The 16,501-nt window shown below is 56.4% G+C and overlaps 2 protein-coding genes across 3 annotated transcripts in view; one reads left to right on the top strand and one right to left on the bottom strand.

The window, feature by feature from the left end:
* The window catches only part of LOC121167988 (serine/threonine/tyrosine-interacting-like protein 1), a 28,050-nt gene extending 25,101 nt beyond the window's left edge, over positions 1–2,949 (bottom strand). Inside the window, exon 1 of the mRNA XM_040997728.1 lies at positions 2,796–2,949. The gene's annotated coding sequence lies outside the window, so the exon portion shown is untranslated. The remainder of the gene's footprint in view (positions 1–2,795) is intronic.
* A 99-nt stretch (positions 2,950–3,048) lies between these two features.
* On the top strand, positions 3,049–12,037 carry LOC121168003 (malate dehydrogenase, mitochondrial). 2 transcript variants are annotated; one of them, XM_040997758.1, is made up of 9 exons: positions 3,052–3,210; positions 6,396–6,564; positions 7,399–7,482; positions 7,835–7,944; positions 9,733–9,858; positions 10,080–10,157; positions 10,785–10,884; positions 11,112–11,263; positions 11,744–12,037. In XM_040997758.1, exons 1-9 carry the CDS (start codon positions 3,145–3,147, stop codon positions 11,873–11,875), a joined length of 1,017 nt encoding a protein of 338 aa, XP_040853692.1. In that variant the 5' UTR covers positions 3,052–3,144; the 3' UTR covers positions 11,876–12,037. The 2 variants fall into 2 exon arrangements, with proteins under 2 accessions (XP_040853693.1, XP_040853692.1); XM_040997759.1 differs by lacking the exon at positions 9,733–9,858 and having other exon boundaries at positions 3,049–3,210.
* The last annotated feature ends 4,464 nt before the right edge of the window (positions 12,038–16,501 follow it).

The following is a 16,501-nucleotide window of genomic DNA, read 5'->3' as shown; positions in this document are numbered from 1 at the left end:
GGCACCGATTCTAATCCCAACAACTCTACTTCCCATCCAGCTCCCTGCTTGTAGCCTGGAAAAGCAGTAGAGGATGGCCCAAAGCTTTGGGACCCTGCACCCGTGTGGGAGACCTGGAAGAAGCTCCTGGCTTTGGATCAGCTCAGCTCCAGCCATTGTGGCCGCTTGGGGTGTGAATCAGATGCAAGATCTTCCTCTCTCCTGAATCTGAGGATTTGCTCAGATTGTTTGAATGGTCCCCAGAGAGGACTAGAGGGGTAGTCTTTTTTTTTTTTTTTTATTTTCACTGGAAAGGTAGATCCACAGAGACAGATCTTCCATCCGCTGCTTCACTCCTCAAGCGGCTGAAATGGCCAGAGCTGAGCCAATCTGAAGCCAGGACCCTCCTCCCATGTGGATGCAGGGACCCAAGGCTTTGGGCCATCCTCTGCCGACTTCCCAGGCCATAAGCAGGGAGCTGGATGGGTAGCTGGGACACAAACCAGCTCCCTTATGGGATCACAGCCTTGATGGTGGTGTATTAGCCAGCTGAGCCATTGTGCCAAACCTATGGTACCTCTGAGAGGCCGACACACCAAAAGAACTGAGCCCTAGATGTGAGGGGGGCATGGGGCTCTACATTCTAGTCCCTCTGTAGGGATGACTTCAGCTCTGGCACCCCTTTCCTCTTGGAGTCACGTCCCTCCTGCCCACTCACCATTCACACCATCACTCCCACACCACTTTCTCCCCTGGTGAGCTCGCTCTCTCCGTGTTTTCTGTACCCCTTTCATTCATCCCTCCATCCCCGAAGGGCTCCAGCTCTCCCCACCCACAGGCACTGGTCTTACCCTTTCCACTCCCACGCCCACCATCACATCCCAGATCTCATTCCCCCCATTCCTTGGCCTCCCGGCCTACCTCCCTCATCCCTCCCAGGTGTTCCCCCTCAATCCTTCGCGCATAGGGTTCGTGTACCCCTCAAACACATGGCCAGCAAGTGCCGTGGAAACTTAGGGTAAACACCAGCTGCCCCAAATCAGAAGTGTTTTGCAGCCAATACTCATATGCAAAGATCTGTTTTGCTTGTATTTTTCCCCAACTATTTCTGAACGATTTATTTTTACTGGAAAGGTGGATTTACAGATAGGACTGACAGGAGCATTTTCTATCCGCTGATTCACTCCCCAAAAGCCACAATGGGTAGAGCTGAGCTGATCCAAAGCCAGGAATCAGGAGCCTTTTCCAGGTCTCCCATGTGGGTGCAGGGGTCCGTCCAAGGACTTGGGCCATCCTCTGCCACTTTTCCAGGCTACAAGCAGGGAGCTGGATGGGAACTGGAGCAACCAGGACTAGAACTGATGCCCACGTCATGTCATTGCCTGCATGTGGAGGATTAACCTGTTCAACCATCACTCCAGCCCTTTCCAACCTATTCCAAAGCATTCACCTCTTTCCCCAGAGGCACCGACCAGCCGTGAGCGGGACAACACGGATGGAAGGTGTAGCAGCTGGTCTGTTTCTTACAGATTTTGATAGGCAGATTTACAGAGAAGGACAAAGATCTTTCACCTGCTGGTTTACTCCAAGTAGCCGTAACAGCACGAGCTTAGCTGATTGGAAGCCAAGAGCCAGGAGCTCCCACTGATCAGCCACACAGGTGCAGGGTAGAGGGGACTATAACCGACACCCATATCAGACACCAAGGTCTACAGGTGAGCCAACTAAACCATGCTGCTGGCCCCCCAAAGTGCTCTTCAAGTTTTTCTCTAGAGCCTGGTACAGTAGCCTAGTGGCTCTAGTCCTCAGCTTACATGCCTGGAATCCCATATGGGTGCCGATTCATATCCCAGCCGCTTCCCTTCCTTTCCAGCTCCCTGCCTGTGGCCTAAGAAAGCAGTCGAAGACGGCCCAAGGCCTTGGGACCCTGCACACGTGTGGGAGACCTGGAAGAAACTCCTGGCTCCGGATAGGCTCAGCTCCAGCCATTGTAGCTACTTGGGAAGTGAACCATCAGACAGAAGATCTTGGTCTCTTTTTCACTCTGTAAATCCAACTTTCCACTAAAAATAAATCTTAAAAATTTTGCTCTAAAGTCTCTAAAAATGCTTCTCATTACGGCCAGTGTGATGGTACAGCAGGTAATCCTCCACCTTGTGGCAATGGCATCCCGTATGGGTGCCAGACCCTGCTTATAGCCTGGGAAAGCAGCGGCGGATGGCTCAAGCCCTTGGGAAACTACACCCACATGGGAGACCCAGGAGAAGCTCCTGACTCTGGATTGGCTCAGCTGCAGCCGTTGCAGCCACCGGGGGAGTAAACCAGTGGGTACAAAGATGCACAGAGAAAGATCTTCCAATAAGCTATTAGACACCTTACTCCCACAGCACCTGCTAAGCCGACAGGTTCCCGGGGTTGTGCCCTCCTCTCCCTCCCACTAACCTCTCAAACTCCCCAAGGGGCTGCTGGTCACACCCCAGGGGGCTAGCACGAACGAAAAGGGACAGAGGCAAGGAGGAGGTAGTGCCCACACGTATGTTCTGTGTGGATGCTTCCCCCCCTCCCCCCTGCCTCACGGGCCCCTGAATCCAGAACAAGCTGGAGCGAGGGCTCTCTGCTAGGGACAACGGGGTCCCCTAGCCGGATCTGTGCGACCCGAGGCGGCAGCCTTGGCTTCGGGAACGTTCCTCCCAGCCGGCCCGGGGCCTGGACCACCATCTCACTCCTCTTTGCAGAGACCCTACGACTCCCCCATTTGCAGGGACACAAGGGGCGGGGCGGGGCCGAGGTTTTGGGGAGAATTCACTTCTCCTGACCTGCGGCGCGACCTCGGCGGGGCGCACCAGCCACAGCAGGGTCTCCGTGTGGAGCCCCACTTGGAAATATGGCTCCTCTCCAAGCGATCGCGGGAGAACGCCTCTCCCTGTCCTTCTCCTCCTCCTCTTTCTCACGGCTCCACCGCCACTCTGCCCCCGGATGTGGCCGTGGTATCGCGAGATCTAGGGCGGTTGCGGGTGGGTAGGGACGGAAGCGGGTCCGGTCTCGCGAGGCCAGGGCCGCGGCGCCGGGAGCTGCTCCGCCGTGTGGAGGTCGTTGGAGTCACTTGCTGCAGCCCGCCAGCTCCTGCGCCCGTCGGCCCCGCGGCCCCTGCCCGTGCCCGCAGCCATGCTCTCCGCGCTCGCCCGGCCCGTCGGCACCGCTCTCCGCCGCAGCTTCAGTACCTCGGCCCAGGTAGGCCCTGCGCGCGCTGGCTTGCGTGACCCCACGAGCTGGCCCCACGTGCAATCCCCCAAACCACCACCCACCCCGGCAGGTCTGGCCGCCGCCACACCGCCCTGGGCCAGCCTGGCTGGAGGCTGCAGCGCGCTGGGCCGGGAGGGCCGAAGGGAGAAGGCGTGGGAGAGAGCCAAGGATGGATACACAACCCCAGTACCCCCACGCTCTCCCGAGGCTTAAGAAACTGCGACTCTGGAACTTACTCTTTTTGTGTGCAACTTTCCTTTGATTCTGGCAGCGTCCTTGAGAGATGTGCGTGGATGCGTGGTGGGGAGCTTCACTCCCCACGAGGGTAGAGAGAGCCGGTCCCGAGGTTGCAGGGTCATCGGGCCAGTGGCCTGCTGATGGCCCCTTTTTAAGGAACCTGGCCAGAGGCCGCCTTCCTGCCACGGGGGAAGCCTGGGCCAGCGCCCAGGTGTGCTGACTTGGCCCAACCCGGGACCACTGAAGGCCACGCTATTTATAACCATGTCTAACAGGGAATCACCTGAAGAGTATTTAAGGGAGGAAGAACAGGCCCTGTTGGCCCTGTTTTGAACAGGTGCTACGCTTTCTGCCCCAGTGAGTCAAATTGCATGGCAGTTTGAGGCATTGCCTTTCAGTATCACAGCTGTGGTGTGGAAGAAGTGATTCTCCTTAAAGGGACTTCAGTTGCTGGTCATGGAGCTTTGAGACCTTCCACACCCCGTGTGCTCACTTCATTTGAAAGTAAATTAAAAAAAATAATAATAATAATATACAGATACGCCAAATATCTGCTCGTCGGCAGCTGCACTGAGTAGGAGAGATACCAGGGGGAGCAGTGGCACCTGACACCAGCCAGCAAGGCCTAGACAGGTGCAGGCGATGAGCGATGCTGAGGGGCCCAGGAGTGGAAGTCAGTCCCAGGGGAGGTGTTAAGGGGTGAGGGCCTGGTGCAACCTGGGTGGTGCCTGTGCAGTGACCAGAACCCTAACAAAGCTCCCAGCTCTTCTGGAACTTTCCATCTTGCCTCCTACAGTGAAGTAGATCTTGGGGGACAAGCACAGAGGAAGAAAGCAGTAAGGATTGGCAGGGAAAGTAGTTTCCATCTTAGATTCTGTCGGGGTAGGGCACCTCTCCATAGGACGCCCCCCCCCCCAAAAGGTGGTATTGGGTTAAGTTCCGCAACTAGCCTTCCCATACAAAAAGGGTGTCTTCCGAAGAGTTGGGGCTGTGCCTTGAGTGGGTGCTAGGAGAGCAGGGGCAGTGGGGGGTTAACAGTAGGATTTGTGCGATCCTGTGGGCCACAGCAAGGCCTTGGTCTGAACTCACAGAATGGTCCCCCTTGTGTCAGGTGACTGCTGCAGAGGCGGCAGGATTTGCCCAGGAGCAGGGTTGGATGAGAAGGGGAGAGGATTGTGGGTGATCCTGAGGTTAGGGGCAAGAAATGTTGCAAGAGACTAGAGGAGGAGGAGGAGGCGTGGGTAGGGGAGAAGTTATCAGGGCCCTGGTTTTAGATTTATGGAGTCTGCAATGTCTGCTAAAGCAGGAAAAATTACTGTGTATCCAGGCTCTGTTAGACCCTGTTGGTAGTAACTGCTTCTCATTTTGAAAATACTAGGGAAGTGACAGCATTTTGCAGTGTGTACAGGACAGCCTGCCCCAGTGGGGAGGGATGGAGGCTGACCCCGACTCCATGTGACACTCCCCACGTGGCCTGCGAGCTGATCCACGTTGGGACCCCAGTGAGGGCACCGCTGGAGGCATCCACTTCCTGGTCAAATATAATTTTTGTTTTGCTAGCTAAAAAAAAAATTATTTTAAGATTTATTTTTATTGGAAAGGCAGATAGAGAGGAAGATCTTCTGTCCAATGGTTCACTCCCCCAAGCAGCCGCAACAGCTGGAGTTAAGCCAATCTGAAGCCAGGAGCCAGGAAATTCTTCTGGGTCTCCAAATGTGGGTGCAGGGTCCCAAAGCTTTGGGCTGTCCTTGACTGCTTTCCCAGGCCACAAGCATCCAGGGAGCTGGATGGGAAGCAGGGGCGCCGGGATTAGAACCGGTGCTTATATGGGATCCTGGTGTGTGCAAGGCAAAGACGTTCATCACTACGCTATCACGCCAGGCCCTAAAAATTTTTCTAATGCAAACTTCTATCACCTCCTCTTGCAGCCCCGCTGGCTGTGGACCCCTAAGGTGCTGCTGGCAAAGCCCACTTCCCACGCCCCAGCCTCCGCCCCCTGGCCGTCCCATCTAGGTTCCTGCTAGGCGGCCAGTGCTGGGGTTCCTGGTGTCTCGCTCCTGCCTAGCCCAGCCTGTTGGGAGTTCAAGGCCTGGCTGCAGCGGGTCCCTTTAAAGAGCCATTTCCTAAGCAGAAATGTTGCAGGCACTTTGTCTGGGTTTGGTGCTGGCTGACCTGACTCATCGTGGGATCCAGGCTACTCGGTGCTTTAGGTCTCCGCATCTGCCGGGGGACTGCTTGGGACTGGCCAACCAGGCTGGCCAGTGAGCAGACAGCCAATTTGGGGAGCAGTCTGGTATTTGCTTGAACTTGGGAGTAGTGACTTGTCAGTTCCACTGCTGGGTGCAGGTCCAGGAGAACTAAAGTCACGTCCCTGTATCAGTTTATATGTAAATAACCGTCATAGCAGTATTATGTGTTTCAGCCAAACAGTGGAAACTACCCAGGGGTCCCTCCGTGAGTGGTGGGTGACCCGTGTGATCTCTTCGATGCCTAGACCCACTCGGGAACAGGACAGGTGTGATAGGGCCAGGTGGTGACGACCGTTAGATATGTGGAGCTCCGGGACAGCCAGGCACAGTCAGGCCCAACCTCATATGCTAATAAACTCATAAGGAGAAGCTGACTCATCCCGGCCCCGGCCTTTTACATGTGAGGCAGGCCAGTCTATCCTCAGCATCGAGGGACTTCTCTAAGCCTGTATGTGTCTTTAAACTACCGGAAGCCGTAACACCCCAGACCAGCTGCCACTACCTCTTGGCGGCAGCTCTCAAGTCGAGCAGATCCTCGTCCTGCCCCGGGCTGTAGCAGAGACCTGGGCATCTGACCTTGGTCCCACGCAGGTCAGAGGTCCAGCACAGTGTCCAGCAGGTGCCGGGTACATGCATTTGACACCAACTCCACCCCAAGAGTCCTTTCCATGTTGTGCTTTGTCTCAGAACAATGCTAAAGTAGCCGTGCTCGGGGCATCCGGGGGAATCGGCCAGCCCCTCTCGCTTCTCCTGAAGAACAGCCCCCTTGTCAGCCGCCTGACCCTCTACGACATCGCACACACCCCCGGCGTGGCCGCTGACCTGAGCCACATCGAGACCAGAGCGACTGTGAAAGGTACTGGGAGGCGATGGAACAAGGCAGTTTGGCTTTCCCAAAGTCCGCGGCATTTCCCAATTTGAAAAGGTGGTGGAGGCAGCGAAGGGGGAGCCTCTTACGGGGAGTCACAGGCAGCAGGGGGCGCTGTCTCCGAGAAGCTCTTGGTAATTGCCCATCCTGCTAATTTGGCCGTCGCACTACATCTCCTGGTTCCCAGTGAACCTATTTTAGGAACTGTCCTGTAGTTTTATCAATTATTGTTTACACCCACACTGTTCATTATTGGGCTGCTACCCATTTAACTTTGCTCTCCATAAAAACAAACCGGGTTGTGATAAGTAACTGTCCATACGTCATCTTTCTCAGTCTCCTAAAGCAAAATGAAGAGCCAGGCCTGCTTCAGCGCCTGCACTGTGCAGCACCAAGTTGCTGCCCAGATGTTGGGCCCTGCCTTGCCCCACCGACCATGGGAGAGAGCACACACTTGATGTTAAACCCATCCGGGAGGTTGGCTGGCAGAGCACATGTGTGGTGCCCTCCTAGTTGCTCTGAGCCCTCAAGCTGCCTCCCCCTCATGAGCTGTTCAAGATCAAAGCCAGTTTCCTGAGGTCTTGGAAAGCCAAGGAGGGGATGTGGGTGCTGCCATCTGGGTCCAGCCTTTTCCCCTGCAGCCTTTGGGCCCACTCGGAGCTGACTGCTCAGACCCGGGCTGGGGCTGGAGCGATTGGGAGGAGACCCCATCACAAGTGGGCCCTCTGGCTGGCCCCAGGAATCCCCAGGCTGTGTCCCCAACAAGTGTCAACCCTCAAGGTTAGGACGAGCAAGATGATGATTCTTAACCGTGTTTTCCAGGCTACCTCGGACCCGAGCAGCTGCCCGACTGCCTGAAGGGCTGTGATGTGGTGGTTATTCCTGCTGGGGTCCCCAGGAAACCAGGTATGGGGGTGGGGGCAGCTGGAAAGGTGGCTGTCTGTCAAAGGTGGGTCCCACCATCTCTCTACGACAGACCAATCCCAGAGGTTCCCATTGCCTAGGAGACATGGGGTCCCCTGCCTTTTTCAGCCACATGGCAAAGCCCTGTCCCTCCCCTGACCCAGCTCCACTCCCATAGACTCTTGCAGCACCCCTGTGTCACTGTGGACTGTTCTCCCCACCACGTAGATGGACCCAAAGCAGGAGCTGTGAGGCCCCAAGGCCGGATATCTGGCCACAGCCTAACACGTGGCACTTGACAGCCTAGCCGGGAGTGCCTGGCATTCCAGTGAACATCTGCCTTGGATCATTGCAGGCATGACACGAGATGACCTGTTCAACACCAACGCCACGATTGTGGCCACCCTGGCTGCCGCCTGTGCCCAGCACTGCCCGGAAGCCATGATCTGCATCATCGCCAACCCGGTGAGTGACGGTGTGCTTACAGATAGGAGAGCCCACAGCTCAGTGTGCTGGTGTGTGCCATGCCTCCTCCCTGAACATTCCTTCCGGAGCAGAGGGGTCAATTATGTTAGCGTCTTATCTCCCTCATTCCGTGTGAAAGATGACAGACACGGAAACATAGGTCTTTCACCCAGTGGGTTGCTCCTCAAATGCCTGCGACAGCTGGGGCTGGGCCAGGCCAAAGGGTGAGACTCCATCCACACATCCTGTATGGGTGACACAGAGCACCTGGACCACTGTCCCAGGCACCTGCCCCTCAGGAAGTTCTTCCCACAGCTAGCTAGGTGCCTGTGAGCAAGCCATGTCTCTTCCCCAGCCCTGTACCGGCCCAGCGAATAAGCCCATCTAGAGGCAGCGGGGCTGCCTTCTCCCTTGCATTCAGCTTGGGTCGGCACTTCCTACCCCTCACCACCCCATCTGCTCATCTCAGCACCCCCAGCCCTGCTGGGCTGCTACGTGCAGGAGGCTCATTCTACTCCGACCCTCCAGGAACTGACCCATCCTGGGGACGGCTGTGGTCCCCAGGGCTCAGCAGCAGACCCCCAACAACAAGCTGAACCCACGTCCTGGTGTCTGGGAGGTGGCGGGTCGTGGCTGCTCCGGGCACCTGCCTTTCCCTACCTGCCCACCCTGAGCAGGGATGGCACTCAGTCAGGAGCTGTTTCTTTTGCTAGAGAACTAGTGCTTAGTGTACACCTAACAGTTTTGTTTTTGCTGGAAGGTTCCCAGAGGGTGGCATGAGACACCTGTTAAGGTGCCTGTGTCTAGGATCCGAGTGCCTGGATTCACTCCCCAGCTCCCCCTCCTGGTATTAGCTTCTCACTGACTAGTCTCGTGGGGGCGGCAGGCAGCAGCTCAAGTTCTTGGTGCCTGCTACCCATGTCGGAGACCTGGATTGAGTTCCTGCCTTCTGACTCTTCAGATCTGGCCCAGCTCCCACTAATGAGGGCATACAGTGAATGATCAAATGAACGGCTTCTATCTCAAAAGAAGTTCAGGAGAAAATAGAATGAAAAGTTTGGGCTTGGCACGATAACGTAGTGGTTAGAGTCCTCGCCTTGAACGTGCCAGGATCCCATATGGGCACTGGTTCTAATCCACTTCTCAGCCAGCTCCCTGCCTGTGGCCCGGGAAAGCAGTCGAGGACGGTCCAAAGCTTTGGGATCCTGCACCCACGTGGGAGACCTGGAAAAAGCTCCTGGCTTCAGACTGGTTCAACTCTGGCCGTTGCGGCCGCCTGGGGAGTGAATCATCGGACAAAAGATCTTCCTCTCTGTCTCTCCTCCTCTCTGTATATCTGCCTTTCCAATAAAAATAAGTAAATCTTAAAAAAAAAAAAAGAAAAGAAAAAGAAAAGTTTAACTGTTCTGATGCCAAAACACTTTAAAACCCGTGGCTGTTTTCATGAAATGCCTTTCCCATGTACCGAGTACCTCGTTAAGCACTTACCCAATACTAAACCATTTTTTAATTATCACAACCATTTCACAAGGCAGCAGAGATAAAGAAACCAAGTCTTAGGGAATGCAGGTGACCTGGCCACGGTCAAGGTCTCGGCTCTTCCTTGCTCTGCCCCAGCACCAGCCCAAGGAGTGGGTGAGCGCCCCCTGCAGGAAAGGAGGTGCCAGGTTTACCTGGAATGAATGGGCAGCTGAGGCAAGGTATCTTCCTATGCTGTCCTCTTGGTCCTTGACAGCGCAGTGTCCTGCAGGGCTGTGCACCCCACTCACGCCCATCTGGCCTTCCCAGGTTAACTCCACCATCCCCATCACGGCGGAGGTCTTCAAGAAACACGGAGTCTACAACCCCAACAAGATCTTTGGCGTGACCACCCTGGACATCGTCAGAGCGAATACTTTTGTGGCAGAACTGAAGGTAAGGGCTGCAGCAGGCATTGCCCAGAGCACCCAGCCAAGCCCCCTGACCCCTTCCCAGCCCTTGCCAGTTACAGGCAGGAAAAAAGGGCCCATGTGCGCCGTGAAGGCTGGCGTGTCTGGCCTTCTCCTCAGAGTCCCTGCATCGTGTGGGTGTGGCCCCACATGCTGTGGGTGGCCCCGACCTGCTGAGAGCTAATCAGGCCTTCCTCTGATGACCAGGGCTTGGATCCGGCTCGAGTCAACGTTCCTGTCATCGGTGGCCATGCTGGGAAGACCATCATCCCCCTGATCTCACAGGTGTGTCAGGAAACGGTGTGAGAAGCACCAAGGTCAGGTGCACCCAGTAGGTACCTTCCTAGAGCCCCCCGACAGGTGGCAAAGGCTGGTGCCGGTGCTGTCTGCTGTATTCTAAAAGGGGAAAGGGCTCAGAGGGGGCATGGGGCGACACACAGGGCAGCCTGAGGAACGTAGAGCTTAGTGTAAAAATGAAGGGCGACAGGGCCGGCAGCAGGAGAGTCCTGTCCCTGAGCCACAGGAACACTCTGGGTGTGCATTCTGGCCAGAACATGGGGTGGGCGTTCCCCACAGGGAGGGCTGGGGAACTCTCCCCTCCCCCCGAGCGTGGGCTAACTGTGCTGTGCAGACACTGCGGGGGAAACCGCAGCGGGATCCGCGGTTGGGCTCCTGGCACACCAGGACCCATCTCTTCATTGCCTTTTCGGTGGTCATGGGGAATGTGAAGGTCATGGTCAGGGCCAGCGGACTGTTCCCTCCTTTGGATGCCACTGAAGGGAGTCCACAGTGTAAACCTCCCTTTACACGGCAGAGGGGGGTGCTGATGAAGGAGTGTCGGGGCAGGTCTGGGGGCTGTGCACACTGCCCGGGGGCACCAGCTCCTCACACGCCCTTAACCTTGGCTCACAGTGCACGCCCAAGGTGGACTTCCCCCAGGACCAGCTGGCGGCGCTCACGGGGCGGATCCAGGAGGCCGGCACGGAGGTGGTCAAGGCCAAAGCCGGAGCAGGTAACGTCGGAGCATCTGTGTGCAGGGCCCTGGGCCAGGCCAGGGCTGCACGCGCATTTGCCTGGTGAAAAGCATGCCTCCTGGGGTGGGGTGATTTTTGAGGTTGGCAACTGCATGCCATTCATGAGTGAACAGACTTAAGGAGCACCCCACCCTGGATTCTTGGCGGGCAGACTGGACTCCCCTGGCACTGAGCTGCCCAGCTAACACCCCCAGGCCACCCCTAGGCTCTGCCACCCTGTCCATGGCCTACGCTGGCGCCCGCTTCGTCTTCTCCTTGGTGGATGCCATGAATGGCAAGGAGGGCGTTGTGGAGTGCTCCTTCGTGCAGTCACAGGAAGCCGACTGCTCCTACTTCTCCACGCCGCTCCTGCTGGGGGTAAGTGTGCTGGGGCAGGGAGGTACCACACAGCCCCAAGAGGGTCCAGTTTAGGGAGGTGAGAATGGGACCCCCAGATACCTGCTGTTTGTTTCTGGCTTCATACAGCGACTCACTGAATTGCACTGGATTCGGGTACAATTTTTTTAAAGTGCCTCTTTGGTGCTTTAGCACCTTGGGGAACAGACTAGAACCCTGAGGTGTGTGCTGTCAGGTCGAGTGATGCCCATGGCTGACCGACTGAGCAGGCTTCCCAAGCCTGGTCACCCTCCCTGGGTACTGGCCCAGCTCCATGGGCGGGCGGGCAGGAAGGACGGAGCGTGACGTGACGTGACGTGACGTGACGTGACGTGACGTGACGTGACGGTCGAGGGCACATGCATAGGGAGCACCAAGGCCGGGATCCTCACCTCGGCTAAGGGCTCGGGAACGCCTCGCCCGTCCTAACTTCTTGCCTCTTCCCCCTGCCCTATCCTGCAGAAAAAGGGCCTGGAGAAAAACCTGGGCATCGGCAAGGTGTCTGCCTTCGAGGAGAAGATGATCGCCGAGGCCATCCCCGAGCTGAAGGCCTCCATCAAGAAGGGCGAGGACTTCGTGAAGAACATGAAGTGAGCAGGGCACCGCCGCTGCCTCTGCGTCTCCTAACTTATGATAGCATCATGTCCCCCACCCCCACATCGCCTGCTTCAATGATGGTCGTGGCGTGCCCGGGCCGCCCCTTCCGGGTGGTGGGCTGATTCCTGGTGCATCAATAAACGCAATCTGATCATCTTTTCCAGGACCCCCTCAGGCAGCCTACTTTCTTTCCTTTGTTCCCCAGACGCTCAACTGCCTCTCCCCATAGCTCACCTTTGTGGCCAGGTGCCATCCTAGACGGAGCGAGGGGCTTTAAGCTCGCCTTCATGGTTAGATAGAAGCAGGGGGCTAGCCTGGGCTCTTGAGAGTTTGTTCCTGCAATGGGGTCAACAGGTGAAGTTTATCAACACCTGCTCCTCCCCACCCTGCTCTTTGCACCCTGTGTCACACGGCTGTGGGACTGGCAGGACCATGTCCCCTTAAGAATGTCCTCTTGCCCCGGTCGATCAATCAGGAGTTAAGCCATTTCCTGGCTCCAGTTGGGTCATATTTTCTGGCTCAGCAAACATCACCGACTTGGACTCTGAGCTGCTTCGTCCCTCCCCCACGCTGCCCTATGCCCCCTCTTCTTACTGCACCCCCAAAGTCTGTGCCAGTGGAAACACACGGAGCTGACACTGAGGCCATGGGAGCGGGTTGGGGTGGAGTGTTGAGCATGATGCCTGGGAGGCCATTGAGGATGGCCACACCCCGGTCACATGGCCCCAGGTCACATGACCCCATTTCTGAGTCCAGCTCCTGGCTGCCCACTCCAGGGGAGGGCAGTGATGGCTCAGCTCAAGTAGTTGGGTCCCAGCGTCTCCCTCTGTCTCACTCACTAGTAAAGTGACATGGAGGAGCAGGCCTTGCACTTAGCAGCTCAGTATCTGGAGGTGTAAGTCCAGCTCCAGCTTCCCCGGAGAGGCCTTGGTAAGGGTGAGGGTGCAGGTGATGGTGCGCCTGCCACCCCCATGGGAGATCCATGCTGAGTGCTCCCCCAACTCCTAGCTCAGCCTCACCTGTCACGGCCTTCTGAAGATGGAAATGTACAAGGCTGCTTAGGGTCTACAGCCACTGTGTCCCTTCTCGCAATGTACCTGAACTTTACCTCATGACTCACTTTAGCTCACACAACGAGGGCCCAGGGGATACTGTGCCAGTTTAAGGCTAAACCATCACGGAATCTGTCCCCCTTTCTGTACAGCCCACACAGTGAGGCCCAGGTTTTCCAGCTGAGCTAGGGCGGCCAGAGGGACTTGCCCAGCCCAGCCCTGGCTGTCTGCACAAACCCGGAGAAGAAAATGGCCTGGAAGCAAGTCAAGTGGGAAAGTGGGGAGTACTGTCAGCAGTGGCTGACCAGGAGAGCTTTGAAAGTCAAGATTTGCAGAGAAGGAAAGACAGACTTTCCACCCATTGGTTCACTTCCCAAGTGGCTGCAACAGCCAGAGCTGAGCTGACTTCCCACATGGGTGCAGGGTCCATGGCTTTGGGTTGTCCTCTTTTTTCCCAGGTCACAAGCAGGGAGCTGCATGGAAAGTGGAGCAGCTGGGATACAAACCAGTGCCCATATAGGATCCCAGCGCATGCAAGGCGAGGACTTTAGCTAATAGGCTACCATGCCAGGCCCACCCATTTTTTTGTTAGTATTATTTCAAAAATACTTTTCAGGGACCCAGCTATTTGAGAGCCACCAGAGCTTCCCTCACAGGGTGTACAGAGAAGATGGATTTGTGGCTTACTGGGGGAGGGGGAAGAGGAGAAGCTATTACAGCTGGCCAGGTAAACCTTACAGCCTGGGGCAGGCAGAGGAGCCCGTGGCAGGCAGCAAGGGCAGAGAGGCTGATGGGTGGCAGTGAGCAGGAGGGAAAGGGCCCAGGGCCTTTGCCCAGAAGCTACATGGCCAGTTGCCACTACAGTGGAGCTCATCGGGGTCTGGCTTCCAAGCGCCCGTCGTCTACCTTGCCAGGCCACACAATGGACTGTGGTCCTGCCTGCAGGCTTCTGGCATGGCTCCCATCCCCTCCACGTGAGCTAATACACCCTAGCCTGCCCAGGTGATGTCAGTGACCTACACAAGGCCCCTGAGCCCTTTGTTCCTGAGAGCAGAAGAGGCAGCTGGAGTGGAGGCAGGGGTGTCCATGGGGACACAGTTGAGGTCAAAGGAGCCATTCCGCGTGTAAGCCGTGCTGCCTGCTCATGGGGATCCTCTGCCAGGGCAGATGAAGTGAACCAGCTTAAGCTAGAATGACTGACCTCCAATAGGAGGGACTTGGCCACTGCGGTTCACACTTCAGTTCCCTATGTGGCCTGGAGGGGGAGCTAGAGGCTGCAGCAACATGGTTGGCTCCCAGCCCTGGCTAGTTCAAGGGCATGCAGTGCGGATTAGCTTTCCAGAGCCAAATCCGGCTCCCACTCCGCCTGTTCTGCTCATGCCAGGCGGGGCAGGCGACAGCTACCCCCGTAGAAGGGGGAAAACAAGGGTGGGTGTGAATCCAGGGAGGGCTGTAAAAACTGGCTGCCAGATTTGCCTTGGTGTACGGGGCTAGGGTGGGCTTGAGGGAATAGGTCTAGGAAAACCCCCTACTGGCAGTGCCCAAGAGGTGGGGTAACCGTGAACCATGGGGTGCTCCTGGCTCTGGGGCTCTCTGAAGTACAGCAAAGATGGGTCATTGCTAGCCAAGGTGGTCTCAAGAAGGGGGTGACCCCAGGATGGGGAAGACAGCAGAATGACAGCTCCCTCCAGCCAGGGGACCTGGGACCCCTACTGCCCAACCCACACCCTCACATTTGCCTGCTCCTGGGCTCGCTGCTTGGGGTGCACCCGACAGCAGCCAGAGCCACCAAGGCCAAACAGCCATCCTCCTCCTCTCCGGGTTGCAGGAGTTCCTCACAAGGCCTAAGGTCACCCTGTGCAGGCGCAACCTGAAGCAGGTTGGTGCTTGGCTGGCTAACCACATCACTAGGACGCTGATCTGGTGAGGGAGAACCAAAAATTCAACAGCTGCTGGATCCCAGTTTCTGGCCCCTCTCTATGGACCCCAAGTACACCACCCACTACTGCCCATGCCAAAGGAGTAATCCCTGGCAGCTTGGGGTTTCCCAACCAGGTGGCCAATGCCCAAGCATGTCTGGGGTTCACTAATGCCCCCCAATGGGCCAGTACCCCTTCTACAGAAGAGCTCCTGACACCAGCTTCTTGCTAACTTCCGCCGAAGCCAGGGCTGGCCCAAGCAGTCCTGGTCCCCAGCTTGAACCTGGTCCACGGCTGTTATGGGTGTGTGGGGAGTGAGCCAGCAGGTGGCACTATGACTGTTCTCTATCTGCCTCCCCAATTAGAAAAGACTGGAGTGGGGAAGGCCTTAACACAGTGACAGTATCGTAAAAAAAGAAACAGGGTGCAGGTCAAACGCAGTAGCCCCGTGGCTAAAGCCCTTGCCTTGCAGGTTCCAAGATCCCACACAGACACAGTTAATATCCCAGCTGCTCCACTTTCCATCCAGCTCCCTGCTTGTGGCCTGAGAAAGCAGTAGAGGATAGCCTAAAGCCTTGAGCCCCTGCACCCCCGACAGGAGACCCAGAGGAAACTCCTGGCTCCAGGCTTTGGATCAGTTCGGCTCTGGCAGCAGTGGCTACCTGGGGAATGAACAAGTGGATAGAATCAACAGACAGATCTTCCTCTTTGTCTCTCCTCCTCTCTGTAAATCTGACTTTCTGATAAAAATAATTTTTTAAAAAAATTGGGTGTGTGCAGCAGGATGAGGCATAGGTGGGGTACTGGCTGCACCAGCCTAGCAATGGCCAAGATGGCTGTAGACCCGCAGAAGCCAGAGAGAGTGACACAGGGCAGGCTCCCCAGTAGGGGATGCGGGAGGGACCAGCCATGCTAGGATGGTGGCTTCACACTTGCAGGACACACCTTTCTGCTTTTCAAGGCCCTCCGTGCACGGTTCTCTGCCACAACCACCCCGAGGAGCAATGCACATTGTGTGATTAGATATTCTACAATCGATCCTTCCTGACACAGGGGTCAGAATGAGCACTGCTTGTGAAGCGAACGTTGTAGGGGCAGGCATCCGTTCCATCAGTGAAGGCACCACGTGAGATGCACATGTCCCATCCCAGTCCCACCAACTGCCTGCCGATACCTGGGAAGCCACAGGTGACAGTCCCAAGTACCAGGATGGGTCTCTGTCCCCCACATGAGAGACCAGACCCCAACTCTTGGACCCTCGCCACTACTAGGCACCTGGGCAGAGAACCAGTGGATGGAAGCTCTCTGTTGCTTTGCTTCTCAAGGGAATAAAAATAAAGCAGTTTTTTCAAGTTCAATGTGTACCTGTAAAAGCTTGCCTTGCAGTTCAGCATACACTCCATGTTTGGGCTTAGGCTGAATCACATATGTGGCAGATATTTATAACAGTGGGAGGAAGAGGGGGTTAGCTCACAGGAACAGCACAGGACTAGGGCCCTGGCTGTCCAATGGGGGGGTTCCTCACTCTTCTTGGGGGTACAGGGGGATTCCCAGCTTCAACCTGTCATGTACTGGTCAGTTGGGATGGGTGTGATGGGAAGACCCCCCCCCCGGGGCCTGAATGCACTTAGATGCACCTGTAAGAGCTGAGA

Source organism: Ochotona curzoniae, unplaced genomic scaffold, assembly GCF_017591425.1.
Source record: "Ochotona curzoniae isolate NIBS_2020 unplaced genomic scaffold, NIBS_Ocur_1.0 patch437, whole genome shotgun sequence".
In the NCBI taxonomy this organism is placed as follows: Eukaryota; Metazoa; Chordata; class Mammalia; order Lagomorpha; family Ochotonidae; genus Ochotona; species Ochotona curzoniae.
Note: the sequence above shows the minus strand (reverse complement) of the source record. Positions and strands in the feature narration are given on the sequence as shown.

Bases quoted from the DNA above. Each gene is read 5' to 3' on its own strand.
- LOC121168003 (XM_040997758.1), top strand. From the start codon at position 3,145: ATGCTCTCCGCGCTCGCCCGGCCCGTCGGCACCGCTCTCCGCCGCAGC. The intron at 6,565-7,398 runs GTACTGGGAGGC...CGTGTTTTCCAG, and splicing joins GACCAGAGCGACTGTGAAAG to GCTACCTCGGACCCGAGCAG. The intron at 9,859-10,079 runs GTAAGGGCTGCA...TCTGATGACCAG, and splicing joins CTTTTGTGGCAGAACTGAAG to GGCTTGGATCCGGCTCGAGT.